Below are 22,782 nucleotides of genomic sequence, written 5' to 3' on the forward strand. Positions count from 1 at the left end.
AACATGTGACCTTGGGCATATCACTACTCTTACCTCTGTCTCAGTATCTTCCTCTGTCAAATGGACATGCTTATTTACTCCATTGAGGTGTTGAAAGGAATTATGTATGAGTTAACTCAGTGGTATGTAAAATGGTTGGAATAGTGCTGGCACATGATGTATTAGTTTATTTAAGATATTATTGGGCTTCCCAGGTGGCGATAATGGTAAAGAACCCACCTGCCATTGTAGGAGACACAAAAGATGCAGGTTTGATCCCTGAGTCTGGAAGATCCTTTGGAGGAGGACATGGCATCCCACTCCAGTATTCTTGCCTGGAGAATCTCATGGACAGAGGAGCCTGGAGGGCTGTAGATCTTAGGGTCGCAAAGAGTCAGACACGACTGAAGCAACTTAGCATGCACAGGATATTATTATTCTCTTTATTTCTTTTAACAGAGTTGTTCAGACATCTGGCTGTCTTTTACCCATAATCACCCCAGGCTTCAAGTTTCTAAGAGCATGCGGGCTCCTGTTGAGTCCTCAGCAGCTCCATCATCCTAAAATGGGGTAGATGTCCATACCCTGAAAGATATAGTCAGGGAGTTTGCAAGTGGCATTCTTCACAGAGATTCAGTGTGGCAGATGGCATGCAGTCCCCTAGAGGAAGCAGCTCTGGGAAGACAAAAGTTGGGTGTTAGGAATGACATTCTTTGGGACTTCCTGTTGGTTCAGTGGTTAAGACTCCGTGCTTCTAATGCAGAGGGCACAGGTTTGATTGCCGATTGGGGAACTAGGATCCCACATATTGTGTGGCCAAAAAAAAAAAGGGGGGGAATTATATCCATTATGTCTCTGGAGCCAAACTTTCTTTTCTTCTACTCCTAATTGTCTAACGTGTCACCACACAATTATGTCCAGTAAATTTTATTGCAAGGAGATGGAGGTTCTAACCTTGGCTTGGGAAGATCCCCTGGAGAAGAAAATGGCAACCCATTCCAGTATTCTTGCCTGGGAAATCCCTTGGACCAAGGAGCCTGGAGGGCTACAGTCCATGAGGGTCACAAAGAGTTGGACACGACTTAGTGACTAAACAACAGCATCAACAGCAACAGCTGTCTTATCTCGACGCCTTTCTTGATCTGGTAGAGTGACTATTCTCTTGTGTAGGTTTTACAGTTTATGCTTTACTTCTACTAACCCTTATACTGATTTGTATAATTTTTCACTACTATTTTCAACATCTGGGTCACTGACTTGATGCATAATTTTTGTTCTTCTCCCTGCTTTTGTAAATCCTTTTCAATTAGTCTGTCTAGATAACTCTACTTCCTGGTTATCTAGTAGACAGATAATCCTTCTGCTTGTTTCTTTAACTCTTTGTCACTGATGGTTTAATTGCCATTTTTTTTTTTTCTCAGTCAACTTCATAGTATTTTTGAAGTATTCTTTTTTCCATTCTGTTTTGTTCTAATTGTCTGAATTTATTGGGCTTCTCTGGTGGCTTAGATGGTAAAGAATCCACTTGCAATGCAGAAGACCCAGGTTCAATCCCTGGGTCAGGAAGATCTGGAGAAGGGAATGGCTACCCACTCCAGTATTCTTGCCTGGAGAATCCAATGGACAGAGGAGCCTGGTGAGCTACAGTCCATGGGGTCGCAAAGAGTCATACACGACTGACCGATTAACACTTTCATTTTCAATAAAATCTATATATTTAATCTAGCAATGAAAATGAAAAATAATCTTGAGAGAATTTTTGAGAGAATTTTTTAACAAGTGAAAAGTAAATGACTAGCAATTCTTTATTTATTTAGTAGACAGAGAGTGCTAAATTTTTGCCAGCCAATGTTACAGGAGAGAAATTACTCTGTGTTTCATAGTAATTTCCATAAGCAATAGGACCTTATCAAATGGGGATGGGGAGAGAATTGTAATGACTGAAAAAATTAAGATGGAGATCTGTCTTGAGTAAAACTTTTTCTTCCTTGTAAGTCAGTAAAATCTAAAGACTGAATTTCTTGTCTCTTTATGAGGCCTATGACCCTGCCCCCTGACTCCGTAATTGAAGTAGACGTTCTCAGAACTCTGTCTAGAACAGGCAAAATGATGAATTCATTTTACTTAGAGGCAGTTCATTTAACTTATGCAGTGAGTGAAATATGTGAGGATTTTAATCTTGTGTGATATGTGTAGTGGCATTTAAAAAAATAAATTCAAATAATTATGTTTAAAAATAATGACAAAATAGCACATTGCTTTCTAAATTTCCTTATAAATACCACTGGCAAATTAATTAGTTGCAAATAGATGATTATAAAAATAAAAAAAGTAAAGCTATTGAAAGCACGTGGTCTCTCAGAGAAAGGTTAATTTTTTAAACATAGCTCATTGTTTCTGAAATATTTTCTTTATTTAGCATTTTGGACTAAGTAGCTTCAGTCGTGTCCGACTCTTTGCGACTCCGTGGACTGTAGGCCACTAAGCTTCACTGTCCGTGGGATTCTCCAGGCAAGAATGCTGGAGTGGGTTGCCATTTCCTTCTCCAATTTAGCATTTTAATTTCATTTAAAATAACATTTGAATTATAATTATCCTTTTGGAATAAGTTAAAAATTAAGTTTAACAGGTTGATTTGCTTTATAATTATATTAGTTACTAATGAAATGCTTTAAAAAAATTTGTTTTTAGTGTTGTGGATGTATTTCGAAAAAAGGAGAATGATGCAGCAGTTAAAATCCAGAGCTGGTTTCGAGGATGTCAAGTTCGAGCATATATCAGGTATATTGATTTTTCCATGGAAACCTCAGATGTACCATAAAAATATACTCCTTAGAAAATGTAATTTATTCATGTAGTTCTCATTGCAAATATTTTTTTTTTACTTGTAAGGAAGTTAATAACTTATATGATGTCCTTTAAAGACAGCTCTTTTTGCTCCTTGTTTCTTATGTATCAAAATACCAAATGAGATTAACCATATCGCTGGAAAATTCTCAATGTTATAAGGATACTTGATCAGATTATTTTCTGCAGGTTCCATAGGATGTGACAAATGACTGAACCTTTATTTTCATAGCAATGAATTTATTGACTGGTAAGAAAGAAAAACAGAGCAAAATGAAACAAAACAGAAACTATTCCAATCCTCTCCAACATGTTGGTAAATAAAGACAAATGGTGCCAAAATGATACCATTCTGAGTACAGAGAGACCAAAGTTGATCCCTATCTTAACTGTTTCCACTTTTTCTTCAGTGCTCAGATTTCCTTCAGTTTCTCATCAGTTCTGAAAAATATTGCCCTTGGTGAGGTGGAGAAAGAATATGACTAGTCCATTATAAGTCAGCTGGTGAGCTAGGGGTTATACTGTAGTCTTTCTTATATTAACTAGTAGGAGCCAGACATGGAAGTAAAAGGAGGAAGATGAGGTTTCTCTTTTGGCCACTATGCCAAATAGGAACATGACAGCAGAGTATTTTTTAATTCAACAGACTAAAATGACATTACTTGGGATAGACTGAGGAACATGAGTATGAAAAAGGAAAGTGTTTCTTGACTTCAGGAATTATTTCAAAGTACTTATAGTGATTCACATCAATATTGCCTGGCTTATTTCTCAACATGTCACTATGGCCTGTGTTATAGTCTTTCATTATATTCTTCTTCTTAATTTACTTTTGATTTATTTTTTTAAGTAATTTACTCAATTAGTTTCATAGTGATGCACAATTTTTATAGATTATATTCCATCCTGGTGGCTCAGAAGGTAAAGAATCCACCTTCAATGCGGGAAAGTTGCATTCAATCCCTGGGTTGGGAAGATCCCCTAGAGGAGGGCATGGCATCCCATTCCAGTATTCTTGCTGGAAAATCCCCTTGGACAAAGGAGCCTGGCGGGCTTCAGTCCATGGGTTCGCAGAGTCATACACAACTGAGCAACTAAGCACAGCACGTGGTTATAAAACATTGAGTATATTCCCTGTGCTGTAGTATATCTCTGTAGCTTATTTATTTTATACATAGTATTCCCTCTTAATTCCCTACCTCTGTCTATTTCCCCCCTTCCCTCTCCCCACTGATTAGTTCATTCTCTATGTCTGAAATTCTTCTTTTGCTTTTATTTTTGACTTTCACTAGCTTGTTTTATTTTTTAGATTCTATGTATAAGTGATAATATATAGTATTTGGCTTTCTCTGTCTTACTAATTTCCCTAAGCATAATACTCTCCAGTTCCAGCCATGTTGTTGGAAATGGCAAAATTTCATTCTTTTTTATAGCTGAGCAATATTGTAGTGTGTGTGTGTTTGTATATAAAATATATAGTATCTTCTCTATCCATTCATCTTTTGATGAACACATAAGTTGCTTCCATCTTGGTAATTGTAAGTAATACTGCTATGAATATTAGGGTGCATTTATCTTTTAAAATTAGTGTTGTTGTTTTCTTCAGATATATACCCAGGGATGGATTGCTGGATCATATGGTAGTTATATTTTTAGTTTTTTGGAGAACCTCCATACTGTCTTTAAAAGTACGCATAAACTTGTCTTTGAATTTGATTTCTTGAATATGTGGAAAGGAATGTTCTAGGCAGAAATTGAAAATATATCATTGTTTCAATGAAAGCATACTAATAAGCATATTTTCTACCTAGGTATTTACACAGAGTAGCAACAATTATTCAGAAACAATGGAGAGGTTACTTAGGCAGACAACAATATCAAGCAATCGTGAAGGTAAATATTCTGAAATTTATATATGTTAGCATTTGGATTATATAATTTATTGTAATTTATTCACATCGGTCACATTTATAGTAGTCTTAGAGTTACTGATAATATTTGTAGGAGAACAAAATTGAGCTTAATTTTTAGAATGAGACTTCTGAGAAGATGTTGCTGATTTTTCCAAGAAAAATTGATGACTAACTTCTTTGTACCCAAACTATATCAGATATTTTATTTTTGTTAAAGTACTCTTTACAGCATATGTATTTGTATATACTTATTTGCTGAAGATCCTTTCCATTTTCTAGATGGTGAGGTTTTTCAGAGTAAGCATTGTAGCTTGTTCATTTTTAGTCCACCAACATTTAGACTAATCTCTGGCTCACCAAACAGTTAGTAAACATTGGTTAAAGTGCCCCAAATTAATTCTGCAAAGGAAAAATGTAAGGTAGTTTCTCTCTGTGCTACTTATCATTCCCTTTGATTGACTCTTGGGAGATTTTGAAGATTTACCTTAATATACGTAGCATAACACAATCATCTATACCCACCAATAGACTTGCAGAAGTATGAGATAACATGCCAACTTACACTTCAGTTCAGAGATTTTAGAAATTAGGAAAAATAATTTTTTGGTATAAAATGAGGAGGTTTCTAATCATTCTCCTCCTTCACTAATTTTCTGATTTGTTATGCTTTCCACTATAATAGTTTAAATTTTTTCTTAATTCATTCTTTATTAGAGGCATTTAAATGAAGTTAGAAGATATAGAGGGAGAAAAGAAAAAATAAGTAGACAACTAAATAATAAAGGGAGGGAATATATGTATTGTTATTGTTCAGTCACTGAGTCATGTCCATCTCTTTGTGACCCCATGAACTGCAGCATGCCAGGCATATGTATACCTATGGCAGATTCATGTTGATGTGTGGCAGAAACTAACAAAACGTTGTAAAGCAATTATCCTCCAATTAAAAGTTAAAAAAATAATGTATTCACCTTTGGTGAGAAAATTGTAAAACATGTTAATAAAATAAAGGAACTGTTTAGAGAAGAGCCTAATACTTTAGATTTCATGAAATAAAGTATTTTTTTTTAAGATGCTGGCACAATTTTTTACAAGTATTGGATCTCTCTAACAGCTAGGTTTAAAATCACTGATGTTTTTATAGAGTAGATCTGATGTCCCTACTGGGGAACCTATTTTAGTGATAGATTCTCTAAATACCATAATTCTGTTAAGTTCCTGTTTAATACTATATATTCCCAGTTAATTAATATATGTCACTTCAGATTTTAAGAATCCACTAATACCAAGGAAAATTTTATTCTTTTAATTTACCTGGTTGAATAGCTCACTTACATGTCTGCAACAAACAAAAGGATATCTCATTAATGTCATGAAGTGTTAGCCTGGGTTTTCTTGTCTAGAACACTAATCTCTTACGTCATTTAAGGCTACTTACAAAGTGATTTTTAAATTTTGAAATAATTTCACATTTATAGAAATGTTGCAAAAATAGGACAAGGAATTTTCCTATAGTCTTAATTTCTCCTATATCCTTAATTTCTCCTATTATCTCCTAAGAATTATTCTTAATTCTCCTATATTCTTATATTCAAGTGTACAACTATACTATATAATTTTCTTTTACCTCTCTATTTGTATTTCTGTGTTTTTTTTCCACTGCTGTTAACAAAGTTATAGAAAGTGCCCCTTACCTCTCAATTCATCAGTGGATATTTTCTACATAACCATATTAAAATGATCAAAATCAGGAAACTGACATCTGTACAAATCAATTGTCTGTTCTTTAGATTCTATTCATATTTCACTGATTGTCCTAATGATTTAACTTATAGCAAACACATCTTTTCCAGGGAATAAACCAGTGTTTCACATTGTATTTAGTTGTTGTTTCTCCATAGTTACCTTTAACGTGTTTGGTCTATCTATGCTTTGCATGACCTTTATTCTTGAAGAGTATAGAATAATTATTTTTTATATTATTCCTCAGTTTTGGTTTATGTTTCTTCATTGTTAGTGAGGTTAGACATTTTATATTACAATACATGTCAATACATCATATTAGGAACCATATGATGTCAGTTTGTCTCATGGCAGTTGATGCTAAATTTGATAATTTAAGGTAGTATCTCTCACACTTTTAGATTTGCTAATTTTGTCTTAAGAGGCAGTGTTTTAAGACTGGGTATATATCTTCTTCATCACCAAAATTTTTTATTCTAGATTTACCATGTCATTATGATTCGTACTAGAGTAAGAATTATTAAATTTGTCAAATAGTGATTTTCCTAACCCTGTCATTTCTTCCACATTTTCTTGTTGGCATTTTCGTATAAGAAAGAGACTTTTTCCTCTTTATTCATTCATTCATTTGTTTGTAACAGTTTTAACTCATGAGTTCCTATTTTGCTTAATGGATTATAATAAATTATCACTAATTGGTTTGCTGCTCAAATTTTCCCAGATTTGGTGAGTCGGAGCTCCTGCAAATCAATTTTTAATAGAGTCAGGTTACTTAAACAGAATGATCAAAAATTAAGTTGTTTTCTATGGAATAATGAGCGTCTTTAGCCTCATTATTCATTATCATTCATCATGAGATCTATGTCTTTGTGTAGAAAAGGCTGTAGCGTATACTTATGCGTATGGCATTCCTTGAACATTACCGACTTAACTTTCATGCTGCTATTTCTACTCACAAGTCACCATCCAGATGGTTATGAATGATTGACATCTCCTTTTAATCAAGCATATGAAAATGTATACATTTCAGTGACTGTTGTCAAAATATTCAACTTTGGAATCTATATTTGTTCTAATGATATTGGAGTTGCTGAAAAAAATATCTTTAAAAGTTCAAGTAATGAGCCACCCAAGAAAATTTGTTTTGTTACTTTAGGGTCTCGACTGGATCACAAAGAATGTCACTCAGCATGATCACCAAGTTATTCTCCAGATTTGGATCTAATTATCTTTGGGTTCTTGAAAAAAAATGGAAATTTTCCTCAGTTAAATTGGTTCTTGATGGTTTTTAAATCTGATAACCTGTACGGTGTTTTTGAACATATCTATTTTACTTATTTACCTGTTTTTGCCATTGTGTGCGTAGTACCTAACATAAATATCTCAGTAAATAACATAATCTGATCTTGGCATATAATTACTAAATGAGATTAAAATAGCTGCCATTTACTGGCTGACTAGTGAGAGTGAAATATTGTACTAAGCATTTTATATACTTAAGAATGCTCAAAGTACCGCACAATTGCACTCATCTCACATGCTAGTAAAGTAATCCTCAAAATTCTCCAAGCCAGGCTTCAGCAATACATGAACCGTGAACTCCCTGATGTTCAAGCTGGTTTTAGAAAAGGTAGAGGAACCAGAGATCAAACTGCCAACATCTGTTGGATCATCAAAAAAGCAAGAGAGTTTCAGAAAAACATCTATTTCTGCTTTATTGACTATGCCAAAGCCTTTGACTGTGTGGATCACAATACACTGTGGAAAATTCTGAAAGAGATGGAAATACCAGACCACCTGACCTGCCTCTTGAGAAACCTGTATGCAGGTCAGGAAGCAACAGTTAGAACTGGGCATGGAACAACAGACTGGTTCCAAATAGGAAAAGGAGTACGTCAAGGCTGTATATTGTCACCCTGCTTATTTAACTTATATGCAGAGTTCATCATGAGAAACGCTGGGCTGGAAGAAGCACAAGCTGCAATCAAGATTGCCGGGAGAAATATCAATAACCTCGGATATGCAGATGACACTACCCTTATGGCAGAAAGTGAAGAGGAACTAAAGAGCCTCTTGATGAAAGTGAAAGAGGAGAGTGAAAAAGTTGGCTTCAAGCTCAACATTCAGAAAACAAAGATCATGGCATCTGGTCCCATCACTTCCTGGGAAATAGGTGGGGAAACAGTGGAAACAGTGTCAGACTTTATTTTTGGGGGCTCCAAAATCACTGCAGATGGTGACTGCAGACATGAAATTAAAAGACGCTTACTCCTTAGAAGAAAAGTTATGACCAACCTGGACAGCATATTCAAAAGCAGAGACATTACTTTGCCAACAAAGGTCCGTCTAGTCAAGGCTATGGTTTTTCCAGTGGTCATGTATGGATGTGAGAGTTGGACTGTGAAGAAAGCTGAGCGCCGAAGAATTGATGCTTTTGAACTGTGGTGTTGGAGAAGACTCTTGAGAGTCCCTTGGACTGCAAGGAGATCCAACCAGTCCATTCTGAAGGAGATCAGCCCTGGGATTTCTTTGGAAGGAATGATGCTAAAGCTGAAACTCCAGTACTTTGGCCACCTCATGCGAAGTTGACTCATTGGAAAGGACTCTGATGCTGGGAGGGATTGGGGGCAGGAGGAGAAGGGGACGACAGAGGATGAGATGGCTGGATGGCATCACGGACTCGACGGACTGTATTATTACAAAAAGTTAATGCCCCACTCTTTCCCAGGCATGTGGGATATTTTCTTCATTATTTCTCTTTTTCTGTCCATGTTTCTTCCATTAATGTTCCCCACTCCATCACTATGATTTCTCAGAGCTCAGGTTTTAGGGGAGCAAAGCTGGGGATGGACAGTCACATATAAACTGACTGAAGCAAAAATGCATGAAAGGACCTGCTACTCTTGTGAGTTGGGAGTGGGGCATGAATTATGGATAGTGTTTGAATCTATGTTAATTATCCTGTCACGCACATTAGTATACATTGTCACACATATAGTCCTATATCAGCTATCTTTAAACCACCATTTCTAAATTTATTCTGCATAATATTTTTTTGCCTAACAGCTGCATACAATAATAGTAATAATGCCATATACTATATATTAGCTTATAAAATGAATGATATAACTAGTGATTTTAAAACTTTTGCAATAGAACTCCCCCTTAACTAAAATTTAGCAAACTTTTTAATCCCTGTGTGCTAAAAACAGGTGCAAACAGTACAGCTATTTTGGAAACTGGAAACAGAATTGGTTGGTCTCTTTCCTTGTGGCCTCTGTTGTCATCTGAGCCAGGAGGGCATGATCTGAAAGACACTGATTTTAATTTGCTTTTCTAAGGAAGGATCACAGGAAAATGATATTAATTGCCTGGAGGAGAAGAGAACCGAGTACTTCAGGACTAAGCATAAGAAATAGACTTTTTACTGTAAACCCTTTGGTAGGTTTTGAATTTTAAACAATGTGAATATATTATCTATTAAATACAGAAAATTAATTAAAAAGGCAAGTCAATTTAAAAGGTACTCCCCCACCAAACACACACAGGCAGATAATAAGCACTCAGGTAGGAAGTTAATGTTATCTCTGAAGGTCAAAGTGGTGAGATTTATGCTGAACCTCTGGGGATCAGGAAACTATAGGTTGGGGAGAGGCAAGGATATTTCAATTAGGAACCACGTGAATGAAGGTTTGAAACTGGGAATGTGCATGGTGTAACAGGAAATGGTGAGGATGTTGATATAGGTGGCGGGAGAGAGGTTGAGGACTAGCAGAACATTGGTAGGAGCGGAATGTGACTTTTATCAAATAATTTCCTATACTTCTAAGGGCCTTTCTTGTTTAAAAACATGTTTTACACTCATTGCTTCATATTTTCCAGTAATAGTCTGTCAAGTAGAAAATGCAGGTGTTCTATCTTCTTCTTATAGATAAAGACATGGAGACTCAAGGAGTTTAAAAGATGGGACTAAAGTTCCCAGTTTCTGATCCCTGTATATCCATATGCTGCTGCTGCTACTGCTGCTAAGTTGCTTCAGTCGTGTCTGACTCTGTGCGACCCCATAGACGGCAGCCCACCGGGGATTGAGAATCCCCATCCCTGGGATTCTCCAGGCAAGAACACTGGAGTAGGTTGCCATTTCCTTCTCCAATGCATGAAAGTGAAAAGTGAAAGTGAAGTCGCTCAGTCGTGTCCGACTCTTCGCGACCCCATGGACTGCAGCCCACCAGGCTCCTCCACCCACGGGATTTTCCAGGCAAGAGTACTGGAGTGGGGTGCCATTGCCTATGCTACCTACCTTCTAAAAATCTTTTTCTGGAGGTCCCTGAGGCACTCCAAAGTTATTCCTCCTTCTGTATACCTTTATTCAAGTAAATGGCACAGCCATTCAGCCAGAAATCCAATCTCATTCTCGACTCCTCGCCACACTCTTTTCCCCACCTTCTATCTCCTTTCAGTCATCAACTGCTTGGCATTGTCCCTCAGAAAAGTCTCTTGATTCCAACCTAAACTAGGAATCAAGAGTAATTTTACTCCCATGCCTACAGTCCTCGTCGTAGAACACTGTAAAATTCACACTCTTTGACATGACATGGTGGATTTTCATTGTCTCATGATCCCTTCTTATTTACCCTTACTTCTTGCTACATCTGTATAAATATACTCTATTCACTACTATATATAAAAGAGATAACTAATAAGAACCTACTGTATAGCACAGAGAACTCTACTTTAATACTCTCTAATGACCTATTTATGGGAAAAACAATCTAAACAAAGAGTGGATATATGGGTATGCATACCTGATGCACCTTGCCGCACACCTAAAACTAACACAACATTGTAAATAAACCATTTGCCGTTGCTAAGTTATGCTGTGCCCTACAGGCTTCTTGCAAATGCTATTTACTTTGCCTGGATGCCCTTCTTCACTCTGACTGCTTCCTATTGGTCTGAATGCCTACTCATGCCTCAAGACTTTACTTAAAGATTGTCCTTCCCTGATCTCCTGAGGTTGAGTGTGGAATGGTAGGAGGTGTGCCTTCCTCAGGCTTTGCTCCTGTAGGTATTCGTGTCACTGTGATCTGGTTGTTTACTGACGTCTCTCATTTGACTGGGACCTCCTGAGAGGCAATGACTGTTCTAGTTATTATATCTCAAACGATCACAGTAAATGTTATATAGAAAGCCTGCAGAATCTTTTGCTAACTGGATAAATTAATTACTCATAGGGACATAAGTTGGAGACCTCACTATGGCCAACACAGCAGGTGGGTAGTATTCATGTGTGCCAAAAATTCTTCCCTACCCCCTTCCTTGTAAAGGAGTGATTCCTCCCCATTGCATTGGTTTTGGGCTAAGCTATGTGTTGTGGACTATAGCCACAGGGAAGCTTAGCCCACAGGTAATGTGAGTGAGAAATAAGCATTTTGTTTTATAAGCTACTGAGATGGCTGCATTCTTTCTTTCTTTTTTTTTTTCTCAGCAAAGCTGATTAATGATTGTAATGACAACAAAAGCATGGATGTTGATAAGAAAACATTCTGAGTTGGACATTCAGTGAAGCTTTTACAAAATGAAATTCGGAGATTTTGAGTCTGTGATGATGTTAGGACACCTCCATGTGGTGGTATCTTGTAAGGCGACTTTCCTATCTCTCAGCAGAGTGGCTGGCACATTATAATTAGCACTGAACAAATGCTTATTAAAGAGAACTTTTAGCTGAAGAGTCAGAACTGGAGATAAAGGTTTTAGAGCCATCAGTATAAGATGGCAGGATTTTCTACCTGATGGAAAAGTGTCTGAACAGTAGAGCAGAGGGCCAAGAATTGAGGCTTATGGAATGCATTAGTAGGATTTAGGTAGAGGAAGGGAATTATAGGTAGATAATAAACAGAAAAGCAGAGACACAATATCACAGGAACCAAAGGAGAAAACTGTTAGAAATCTTGGAGTTATCAACAGTCTCACATGTGGCAAAGGTCAAACGGAAAGTAAATTGTGGAAAGTCAGAAATCCTAGGATCTCTATTTTAGATGGGTTCTATATTTTAAAACAGAACCTTAAAATTCTCCATTAAAATTCTACTATACCAAAATATTTCCATCCAGCTTTTACATAATTTTCAAAGGAACACCAGCTGACTTATCCAGTCCTGAAGTGTTATGCATTCTCCACTATCATTCCCTCACTGACCCGACATAACAGAACCATTTCAATTTTCCTTTGTGATTTGATTCCTTTTTCCTTCCTGGATGACAGTTTATTTTGTTTATTTTAATTTTCAATCTCCATTTCAGGTCTTCCTGCTGACTTTTATAATGCTTTATCTGGCAGCATAACCCAAATTTGTCCATCTGAAGAACTGAGGACTATTGATTCATAACCTTGAAAATCTTCCCTGTTGATAAGGATGTGCTGTGACTCTTCTTTTCCGTTAGCAGTGGATTTCCAGTCACCCGGTGTGTGTGCTCAGGCCTGCTGGATTCCTGCTGTGGTTTCACTGCAGCCTGCTTTTCCCACTGGGTACTCAACTGGTCCTACTGTTTTGGTGCCCTTCTTGTTTTCAACTGCATAATGTTCTAAGTAGCCCGTCTTTACCACTCCTTGTTTTGTTTCATAAATGGTGACGTGAATACAGTCATTTCTGTAGATGATAGTACCAGAATAATGTTGAAATATATCATCTGTCTCTTTTGGAAAACTAGCACTTTGAGTGTTATCTGAGTGAATTCACCAATATAACCTATACAGGACAACTGTATACATCTTGTTATCCTTTTCAATTTCCTCTTACCATTCCTGCTAAGTCACTTCAGTTGTGTTCAACTGTTTGCAGCTCCATAGACTGTAGCCTTCCAGGCTCCTCTGTCCATGGGATTCTTAGGCAAGTGTAATGGAGTAGGTTGCCGTGTCCTCCTCCAGGGGATCTTCCTGACCCAGGGATCGAACCCGCGTGTCTTATGTCTCCTGCATTGAGCAGGTGGGTTCTTTACCACTAGTGCCACCTATAGGAAGCCCACCCATATTCTACCATTACATAGTTTATATTGTGTTTAATATCAAGTATACACTCTGAGAGCAGCTATCCTAATATACATGAGTAATTCTATATACATTGTCATGAGATAAATATATGTGTGTGTATATATATATATAAAACTATAGATTTAAACAGCTCAATGTTATGTTTTTAAATTGAGCTCATTCAGTAAATAACATATATGGCCACCATATTAACAGAACTTGATTATAACTTTTTGTTAAAGTAATATTACTAACCTATGATAGAACCATTTAATTTATAAAAATAACTCTCATTAAAAAATAGATTATCTTCCAAATTATAAAAATAACGTTATTGCCAAAACGCTCACAATCCATATATACTTCTTATCATTTTACTGTTCTTCTTACGAAGTTTTTGTATTTGATTAATATTTAGAAAAGTAAAAATAGAAAAATTCTGTTAGCTTTAAATGGAACAAAGGATATCATCTACTGTCGACTCTCATTATGTGATGTCATGATAAATACCAGCAGGTTTGTTTTTTAATAGATAGTAAAAATGCATAAAATTTTGGTTATTATTTTTAAAACTGGTGAGACTGACATGGTTGCTTGTACAGATATTTTATTTCTTTTCATTAGATGAATGAAAGTACCATATATAGCCTAACTCATTTTACAAATCTGTTTGCAGGGCTTTCAAGTCAGTTATACATCAAGGCAACATTTATCTCTCTTTAATGTTAGAGCAGAAAACTGAAACATAATCTATTTTTCCCCCTCAGGATCTGGCATTTTAAATATGAAAGACCGGATAACTTAAGACTCTGACTTCCTAATATTAATTTAAAACTTTACTAACATTTTCATTATAATTATATGAATATAAGTTTAGTTTACTTGCTTTTAAAGATATATTAACTTTGAGAAGCAATATAATTGGCTTTTAATTTTTTGTGTGTGGTGGAAGAAGAAAGGTTATTTTAACAATCAGCTGTTGATAATGACCGTATTGCTATCAGTGGCCAGTGAACAAGGAAAAGCATATGCACAAAATACTCACGATTATTTGATAATAAATCATTTTAATGATCATACTCAAAATTATAAAATGAGGATGGCGCTGATGTGGAAAATAACAAAGGCACAGGCTCCCCAGATCTGTTATCCATATGTGCATGGCTTCTCAAATTTCCAGTGTCATCACTTTGCTGCAGATAGTTCCACTGTATTGCCTGGCCTAGCAAATAAAGCCGGTTGATCTGGTCAGGTTTATGTAGATGCATCATTCAAATTTAGGCTTCTCGGGTACTCAGTGGTAAAGAACCAGCCTGCCAGTGCTGGAGATGCAGAAGATGTGGGTTTGATCCCTGAGTCGGGAAGATCACCTGGAGGAGGAAATGGCAACCCACTCCAGTATTCTTGGCTGGGAAATCCCATGGACAGAGGAGCCTTGTGGGCTACAGCCCATGGGGTCACAAAAGAGTCGGACACAACAGAACACACAAACACACACATACACACACACATCACTTAAATTTATTATAAATATGCATTACTTTCTGTTTTTGAAAATGATTGAGCATTTGAAACTCAGATTTTCCTGGCCTCCAACCTAAAGGCTCAACAGTAACAGAAAAGATTGGTTAATTTATGGTATGTTTATGTAGCAAAATAATAATATAGCTGTTGTATATAAAAATATGTGGAAAAGGAACTTGAAACTGAGGAAGAGGAAGTACCTGTCCTAGGTCTGTCTAAACTAGATGGAAAAACCTTTATTAGAAATTAAGGCAGCGGGGATTTAAGGAGGAGAATTTGCTGAGTTTAAGACTTAAGAGGTGGAACATATCTAGTTCCCAGAGTCTGGAACATGGCTATGAAAGTAAGTGGACAGCATTGGGACTGAGAAAGACGGGGCAGTTGTGAGAACAAGTATTTGTGTGTGTTGTGGATACATGGATTTGAAAAGTCTCACGGTAACAGCTGGAGTTGTAAAGAGTAAGATCTTTTGCTTGGTTTATTGGAGCAGGGCAGGGAGGCAACATGGAGGAAAGGAAGCGTGTACCTGAAGAGGATTGACAACTCCAAAAATGGAGGGAAAACAACAAATGTAATAAGTTTGAGAGTTAACAGTGAGGTTTTTTTGTTTGTTTGTTCTTTGGGTTTTTATTGTGGTTGTGGTTTTTCCAGGAGTACTTCCTCCTGGTCTGAACTGCTTTGCAGGTAGGTATCCACTGGAGCTGAGAGAATGCCAGCTGCTTCTTGGAGTAGGGGAGAAAAGGTGGTTTCTCCTGTAAATGCTTGCAAGAAAAACAGAGAATTTGATCAGTTAGAAAAGAATGATAAGACGTTTCAGGCAAAGGGAGTAGTGTGAGTGTGGAAGTGAAGAAAAGATGATAATTTTATCAGATTGAGGTTTAAAGGAGTGGCCTGGTGAGAGATGGGCTTCCCTGTGGCTCAGTGGTAAATATCTGCCCACCAGTGCAGGAGACCTGGGTACCATCCCTGAGTCAAGAAGATCCCCTGGAGGAGGACATGGCAACCCACTCAAGTATTCTTGCCTGAAGAATCCCAAGGACAGAGGAGCCTGGAGGGCTACTGTCCATGGGGTTGCAAAGAGTCAGACATGACTTAGCGACTACAAAACGACAATGGCGAGAGATAATTGGAGAACAAAATTGGGACCTGATATGGTGAGTTTTGAATATCACTTGACCTGTAAGAGAGTGTTTCTCATTTATCCCCACCCTCACTCCGTGCTGTAATTCACCTGGTAGAAAAAAAAGAAACTCAAACACGAAATATGCTCCCATCAATATCACAGATCCATTCCCATCAAATAGCAGCCCTGTCTGAAAGGTCCACATGGATATTAAGCACTCAGAAAATTGCTTTTAAAGGAAAACAACTTCCAGAAAAAATTTTAGAAGCCTTGTAAAAATTGAGCTAGGTGACATAACAAAGCCAATATAGTGAACAAGTGGTTAATTCAGTGTTCAAATGCTGTGTTTCATCTCAAGCATCTGGACTAAAAATTAAGAATAAATGTAACATCAATCTGGGCTTCACATAAGAATGATAATTTAGAATCAAAGTACTTTTCTACCTTTTAAATATAAAATTAGTTAAACTTTAGGTAAGTAAAGTCATTCAGTCGTGTCCAACTCTTTGTGACCCCGTGGACTGCAGCCCACCAGGCTCCTCAGTCCATGGGATTCTCCAGGCAAGAATACTGGAGTGGGTTGCCATTTCCTTCTCCAGGGAATCTTCCCAACCCAGGGATCGAACCCGAATCTCCCGCATTGGAGGCAGATGCTTTAACCTCTGAGCCACCAGTTAAACTTTAGGTTCAAACATATTTCTCTCTTCTTCATTCAGAATAAAATTTAACTTCTTATACCTTTTTGAATTTTAAGTAAGTATGTGTTAGTCACTCAGTCATGCCCGACTCTTTGTGACCCCATGGACTGCAGCGCACCAGGCTCCTCTGTCCATGAGATTTTTCCAGGCAAGGATACTGGAATGGGTTGCCGTTTCTTTCTCTAGGGGATATTCCCAAACCAGGGATTGAACCTGGGTCTCCTGCACTGCAGGCAGATTCTTTACCGACTGAGCTACAAGGGAAGCCTCTTTGGAATTTTACTTGTAGTTAAATTATATACTTTGAGCCACAAAATGTATAACAGTGACAATCCCTTTCCTAATGACCATCAGCTTTGCACCTTAAATACTTTATCTCATTTTATTCTTCGTGAAGTATGTGAGGTATCATTTTATGAGGATAGAAATCGAGACTGGGAGACTTCAAGTACCATGTTCAAGCTACCCAGCTCGTAAGAGCAAGGTTAGGAATTGAACTCAGGGCTGTGGCTTGAAAGCTCCCTGCTGCTAACTGAAGAAGAGCATGAAAAAAGATAAATAATATCATTTCTGAACGCAACTTTTTCAAACATAAAGCTTCCAATGTGTTTCTTTTGTATAAAAATATTTAATGGCTATATTTGCCCTGTGGAAATGCTATATTTAAGTAAATATTTTAAATTCACCTCAAACACCAGGAATTATGCCATGCTTGCTATAAGGAAGAAAGAGAATTTAAAATGAAGGAACATCATTGTGTTCATTTGTAAATAACATATTGCAGCCAACTGTTTCCTAATTGCTCAGACTGTTGATAAATAATCCAGCCCTGCTGCTCTCCACAGACAATTTGCTTTGGATCAGATCAGGCAATTCGAACAATACTAATTACAGCGAAACCCTTTTATATGAATTCCTGTTTGTTGCAGGGGAGAAAACCCCTATATGAAAGGGCAGGACACTTACCTCTGATTTTTGCTGAAACCTCACAACTATTATCCAGGCTCAAGTTCTATTATTCTGATCAGTTTTGATTAAATAAAAATGGATGAAGCTATATTTTGTGTGGAAAAATAAATGTATTTCAATGTTTATTGTACTGTCATGAATTATGTTAATTATATCTTTTTAATGGAAATAACAGATGTGAAAGTTTTATTTAAAGCAATATTTTCATTGAAATAAGCTCTGTTGTTAAATATTTACTGTCTCAGAGATTTGTATATGAATAGATAAATGTGTCTGTACCAGAAAGAAACCAAGGCTTTAGGAAGTCTTCATTATATCAGGGGATTTGCTATAACATGATATCATTGTATTTATGATTTTATGGTGTTAAAATGAATATTAAATAAAAGAAAATTCCCAAGGATTACTCAGGAGGCAGCTAAGTACATAACATTTTGTACAGATGGTTGGAAGGCACAATTTTGTTCCATCACTGCATCCATATCCTTGAACGATTTCGACTGAAGACAGCATTTCTTTGAATTTTTCATTAAACCAGACGTCTTGAAATATGAATTCCTTTTATGTTTCTGTGAGTTTTGGCTAAAAGAACCCCAGTGAATAAATCATACAATACTACGTGTCACCAGCACTTGTGAATATTTCTGCTTTGTTATTCTATTCTCAGTAGAGCACCATTGATTATCAAACTCAGCGGAGAGCATTTTATGATCATATATCTCCATTAGCTCCTAGTTTGACTACCATAGATTTTTCTGGTTAAGCCTGCATTATGTATTAGGAAGCCTATCTCTTCAATACAAAGTTTGATTTCATTTTTCTAAGCCTAGGACTCTTAGTATGTATTATGTATAAAGATTCTTATGTTTTATATGTAAAAATAGGCTGCATTGTCTTTGTGTAAAACTAAAATATATGCTATCTTTTTTTTTCTTGATTCACAGTTAGCATATTACACTATGAAGATGAATCTCTACAATGCAATGGCTGTCAGGGTAAATATTTCTTCACTTGTTAAACAAATGAAAAGTCAATTGTGCCCTGAATTCGCTTTTAATAAAATGAGCAAACCAGAATAATGCAAATTTGATTGATATGCTAATGGTAAAGAGAGAAAAGAGTACATAGTTAAAAAGTTAGTTATACTAAATAGTCTTGGCAGTATTAAAAATTAGAGTAAAATGTAAAACACTTAATTATCAATGCTTATGTTTTAGAATGTTAAATATCTCTGAGCCATGACTAGAGAAAGACTGTAAATATTAATGAAGCAATGTATTAGTTTCCATATGTCATATAGAATATTGTGATAAATAGACAAGCATGCTTCTGGAATATAAGGTTCCTGCCCAATACAAATCAATTAGAAATTATTCATATGATTTCACAGTAATAAAGCCAGTTTCCAGCTTAGACGTTTTATTTCTGTCATTTCTGTGTTCATTTTTATGTGTTACTTGCCTAATAAGAAGCTGAATTTTGTGATTATGAAGCTTCCTTGGTTTCTGTACAGATTTGGGGAAGAGCCAAAGCAAAAGTATTATTTCTTTTGTATCAGACAGTATGATAATAGTTTAGTTGTGAAGCTGTTATAAATGGGGAAATTACTTAGGTGAATTTCATTAATGTCCTTAAAACCCATGTTTTAATTTTACCTTCTCATATTCTCTTTCATTGATCTATTAATTCTTGTTTCTACTCGTAATGGATTTTATTTTGGGTGAAGCAAGATCGGCAAATTCTCTCTGAAAGTCCTATATTGTACTAAGGCAGTTAAATTTGCATTATTTTGATGATGTATACTGCTTTGGGAAGGGCTTTCTATTGCAAGTGTGACTGTATGAGAGCCCAGCCCAGGGGCAATCTCCAATATCTGTCTACCTCTCTGTGTTTCCGTAGTTTAAGGGGAAAAAAAAGAAGAGGAAAAAGTAGATTTTGTTGTTGTTGCTTCTCCTGAGCCAGAAGAGAAACTCTAGGTGCACAGGGCTATATATACCTCTCTTAGAAATACAGTAATGGTTTTCCTCTTTTAACAGGAATGCTTGAGTCTGGGAATTTAGGAGAGCCTAATTCTCTGTACAGTGTTGCTAAAGGCTTACCTTCTGAGCTTAAAATAATGTTAGATTTTTTTTTCTTTTTTATGCACCTTTGTTAGATACGCCTATAAAGTAAAAAGCAATAGATAACAGAGAATCTAAAGCAAATGATGATGGGAGGCTCAAAGGTTCCCAGAAGTCATCAGGGGAGACCGAGGCACAGGAGTCAGGGCTAGAAAAACACATTCTTGTGTTTATTATTTAGCCCCAAATTTTGTATTGAATTCTCATCTGACTGGAATCGGTAAGATTCCTTTTACCTTGACTAGGCATGTCTAGGGCCTCCCAGGCGGTCAGTAGTAAAGAATCTGCCAGAAATGCAGGAGATGCAGATTCAATCCCTGGGTCAGGAAGATACCCTGGAGAAGGAAATGGCAATCCACTCCAGTATTCTTGCCTGGGAAATCCCATGGATAGAAGAATCTGGCAGGCTACAGTCCATGGGGTCACAAAAGAATCAGACACAACTGAGCAACTAAACAACAACAATAACAACAGGCATGTCTAAGAAATCCACATCAATCCAAAGCACTCAGAAGGGAGTGTTTTTGAGTTATTCTGTCACCCTGCTTATTTAACTTCTATGCAGAATACATCATGAGAAACACTGGGTTGGAAGAAACACAAGCTGGAATCAAGATTGCCGGGAGAAATATCAATAACCTCAGATATGCAGATGACACCACCTTTATGGCAGAAAGTGAAGAGGACCTAAAAAGCCTGTTGATGAAAGTGAAAGAGGAGAGTGAAAAAGTTGGCTTAAAGATCAACATTCAGAAAACGAAGATCATGGCATCCGGTCCCATCACTTCATGGGAAATAGATAGGGAAACAATGGAAACAGTGTCAGACTTTATTTTTGGGCTCCAAAATCACTGCAGATGGTGACTGCAGCCATGAAATTAAAAGACGCTTACTCCTTGGAAGAAAAGTTATGACCAATCTAGATAGTAATTCAAAAGCAGAGACATCACTTTGCCGACTAAGGTCCGTCTAGTCAAGGCTATGGTTTTTCCTGGGGTCATGTATGGATGTGAGAGTTGGACTGTGAAAAAGGCTGAGCATCGAAGAATTGATGCGTTTGAACTGTGGTGTTGGAGAAGACTCTTGAGAGTCCCTTGGACTGCAAGGAGATCCAACCAGTCCATTCTGAAGGAGATCAGCCCTGGGATTTCTTTGGAAGGAATGATGCTAAAGCTGAAAGTCCAGTACTTTGGCAACCTCATGCGAAGTTGACTCATTGGAAAGGACTCTGATGCTGGGAGGGATTGGGGGCAGGAGGAGAAGGGGACGACCGAGGATGAGATGGCTGGATGGCATCACGGACTCGATGGACGTAAGTCTGAGTGAACTCTGGGAGTTGGTGATGGACAGGGAGGCCTGGAGTGCTGTGATTCATGGGGTCTCAAAGAGTCAGACACGACTGAGCGACTGAACTGAACTGAACTGAACACCAGATGGTCAACACCGAAATCAGATTGATTATATTCTTTGCAGCCGAAGATGGAGAAGCTCTATACAAAAAACAAGACCGGGAGCTGACTGTGGCTCAGATCATGAACTCCTTATTGCCAAATTCAGACTTAAAGTGAAGAAAGTAGGGAAAACCACTAGACCATTCAGGTATGACCTAAATCAAATCCCTTATGATTATACGGTGGAAGTGAGAAATAGATTTAAGGGACTAGATCTGATACTGTGCCTGATGAACTATGGATGGAGGTTCCTGACATTGTACAGGAGACAGGGATCAAGACCATCCCCATGGAAAAGAAATGCAAAAAGGCAAAATGGCTGTCTGGGAGGCCTTACAAATAGCTGTGAAAAGAAGAGAAGCAAAAAGCAAAGGAGAAAAGGAAAGATATAAGCATCTGAATGTAGAGTTCCAAAGAATAGCAAGAAGAGATAAGAAAGCCTTCCTCAGCAATCAATGCAAAGAAATAGAGGAGAACAACAGAATGGGAAAGACTAGAGATTTCTTCAAGAAAATTAGCGATACCAAGGGAGCATTTCATGCAAAGATGGGCTCGATAAGGGCCAGAAATGGTATGGACCTAAGTGAAGCAGAAGATATTACGAAGAGGTGGCAAGAATACACAAAAGAACTGTACGAAAAAGACCTCCACAACCAAGATAATCACGATGGTGTGATCATTCACCTAGAGCCAGACATCCTGGACTGTGAAGTTAAGTGGGCCTTAGAAAGCATCACTATGAACAAAGCTACTGGAGGTGATGGAATTCCAGTTGAGCTATTTCAAATCCTGGAAGATGATGCTATGAAAGTGCTGCACTCAATATGCCAGCAAATTTGGAAAACTCAGCAGTGGCCACAGGACTAGAAAATGTCAGTTTTCCTACCAATCCCAAAGAAAGGCAATGCCAAAGAATGCTCAAACTACCACACAATTGCACTCATCTCACATGCTAGTAAAGTAATGCTCAAAATTCTCCAAGCCAGGCTTTGGCAATACGTGAACTGTGAACTTCCAGATGTTCAAGCTGGTTTTAGAAAAGGCAGAAGAACCGGAGATCAAATTGCCAACATCCACTGGATCATGGAAAAAGCAAGAGAGTTCCAGAAAAACATATATTTCTGCTTTACTGACTATGCCAAAGCCTTTGACAGTGTGGATCACAACCAACTGTGGAAAATTCTAAAAGATATGGGAATACCAGACCACCTGACCTGCCTCTTGAGAAACCTATATGCAGGTCAGGAAGCAACAGTTAGAACTGGACATGGAACAACGGACTGGTTCCAAATAGGAAAAGGAGTGCGTCAAGGCTATATATTGTGACCTTGCTGATTTAACTTCTGTATGGAGTACATCATGAGAAACGCTGGGCTGGAAGAAGCA

General features: G+C 37.3%; 1 protein-coding gene across 5 annotated transcripts in view; it reads left to right on the forward strand.

The window, feature by feature from the left end:
* The window catches only part of SPATA17 (spermatogenesis associated 17), a 248,621-nt gene that overhangs the window by 29,677 nt on the left and 196,162 nt on the right, over positions 1–22,782 (forward strand). For all 5 annotated transcript variants that reach the window (XM_012187039.4, XM_012187041.5, XM_060396033.1 and 2 more), the window contains exons 2-4: positions 2,671–2,760; positions 4,638–4,719; positions 18,770–18,820. In XM_012187039.4, coding sequence (XP_012042429.1) covers positions 2,671–2,760; positions 4,638–4,719; positions 18,770–18,820 — 223 coding nt within the window. The remainder of the gene's footprint in view (positions 1–2,670; positions 2,761–4,637; positions 4,720–18,769; positions 18,821–22,782) is intronic.

This window comes from Ovis aries, chromosome 12 (genome assembly GCF_016772045.2).
Source record: "Ovis aries strain OAR_USU_Benz2616 breed Rambouillet chromosome 12, ARS-UI_Ramb_v3.0, whole genome shotgun sequence".
NCBI lineage: Eukaryota > Metazoa > Chordata > Mammalia > Artiodactyla > Bovidae > Ovis > Ovis aries.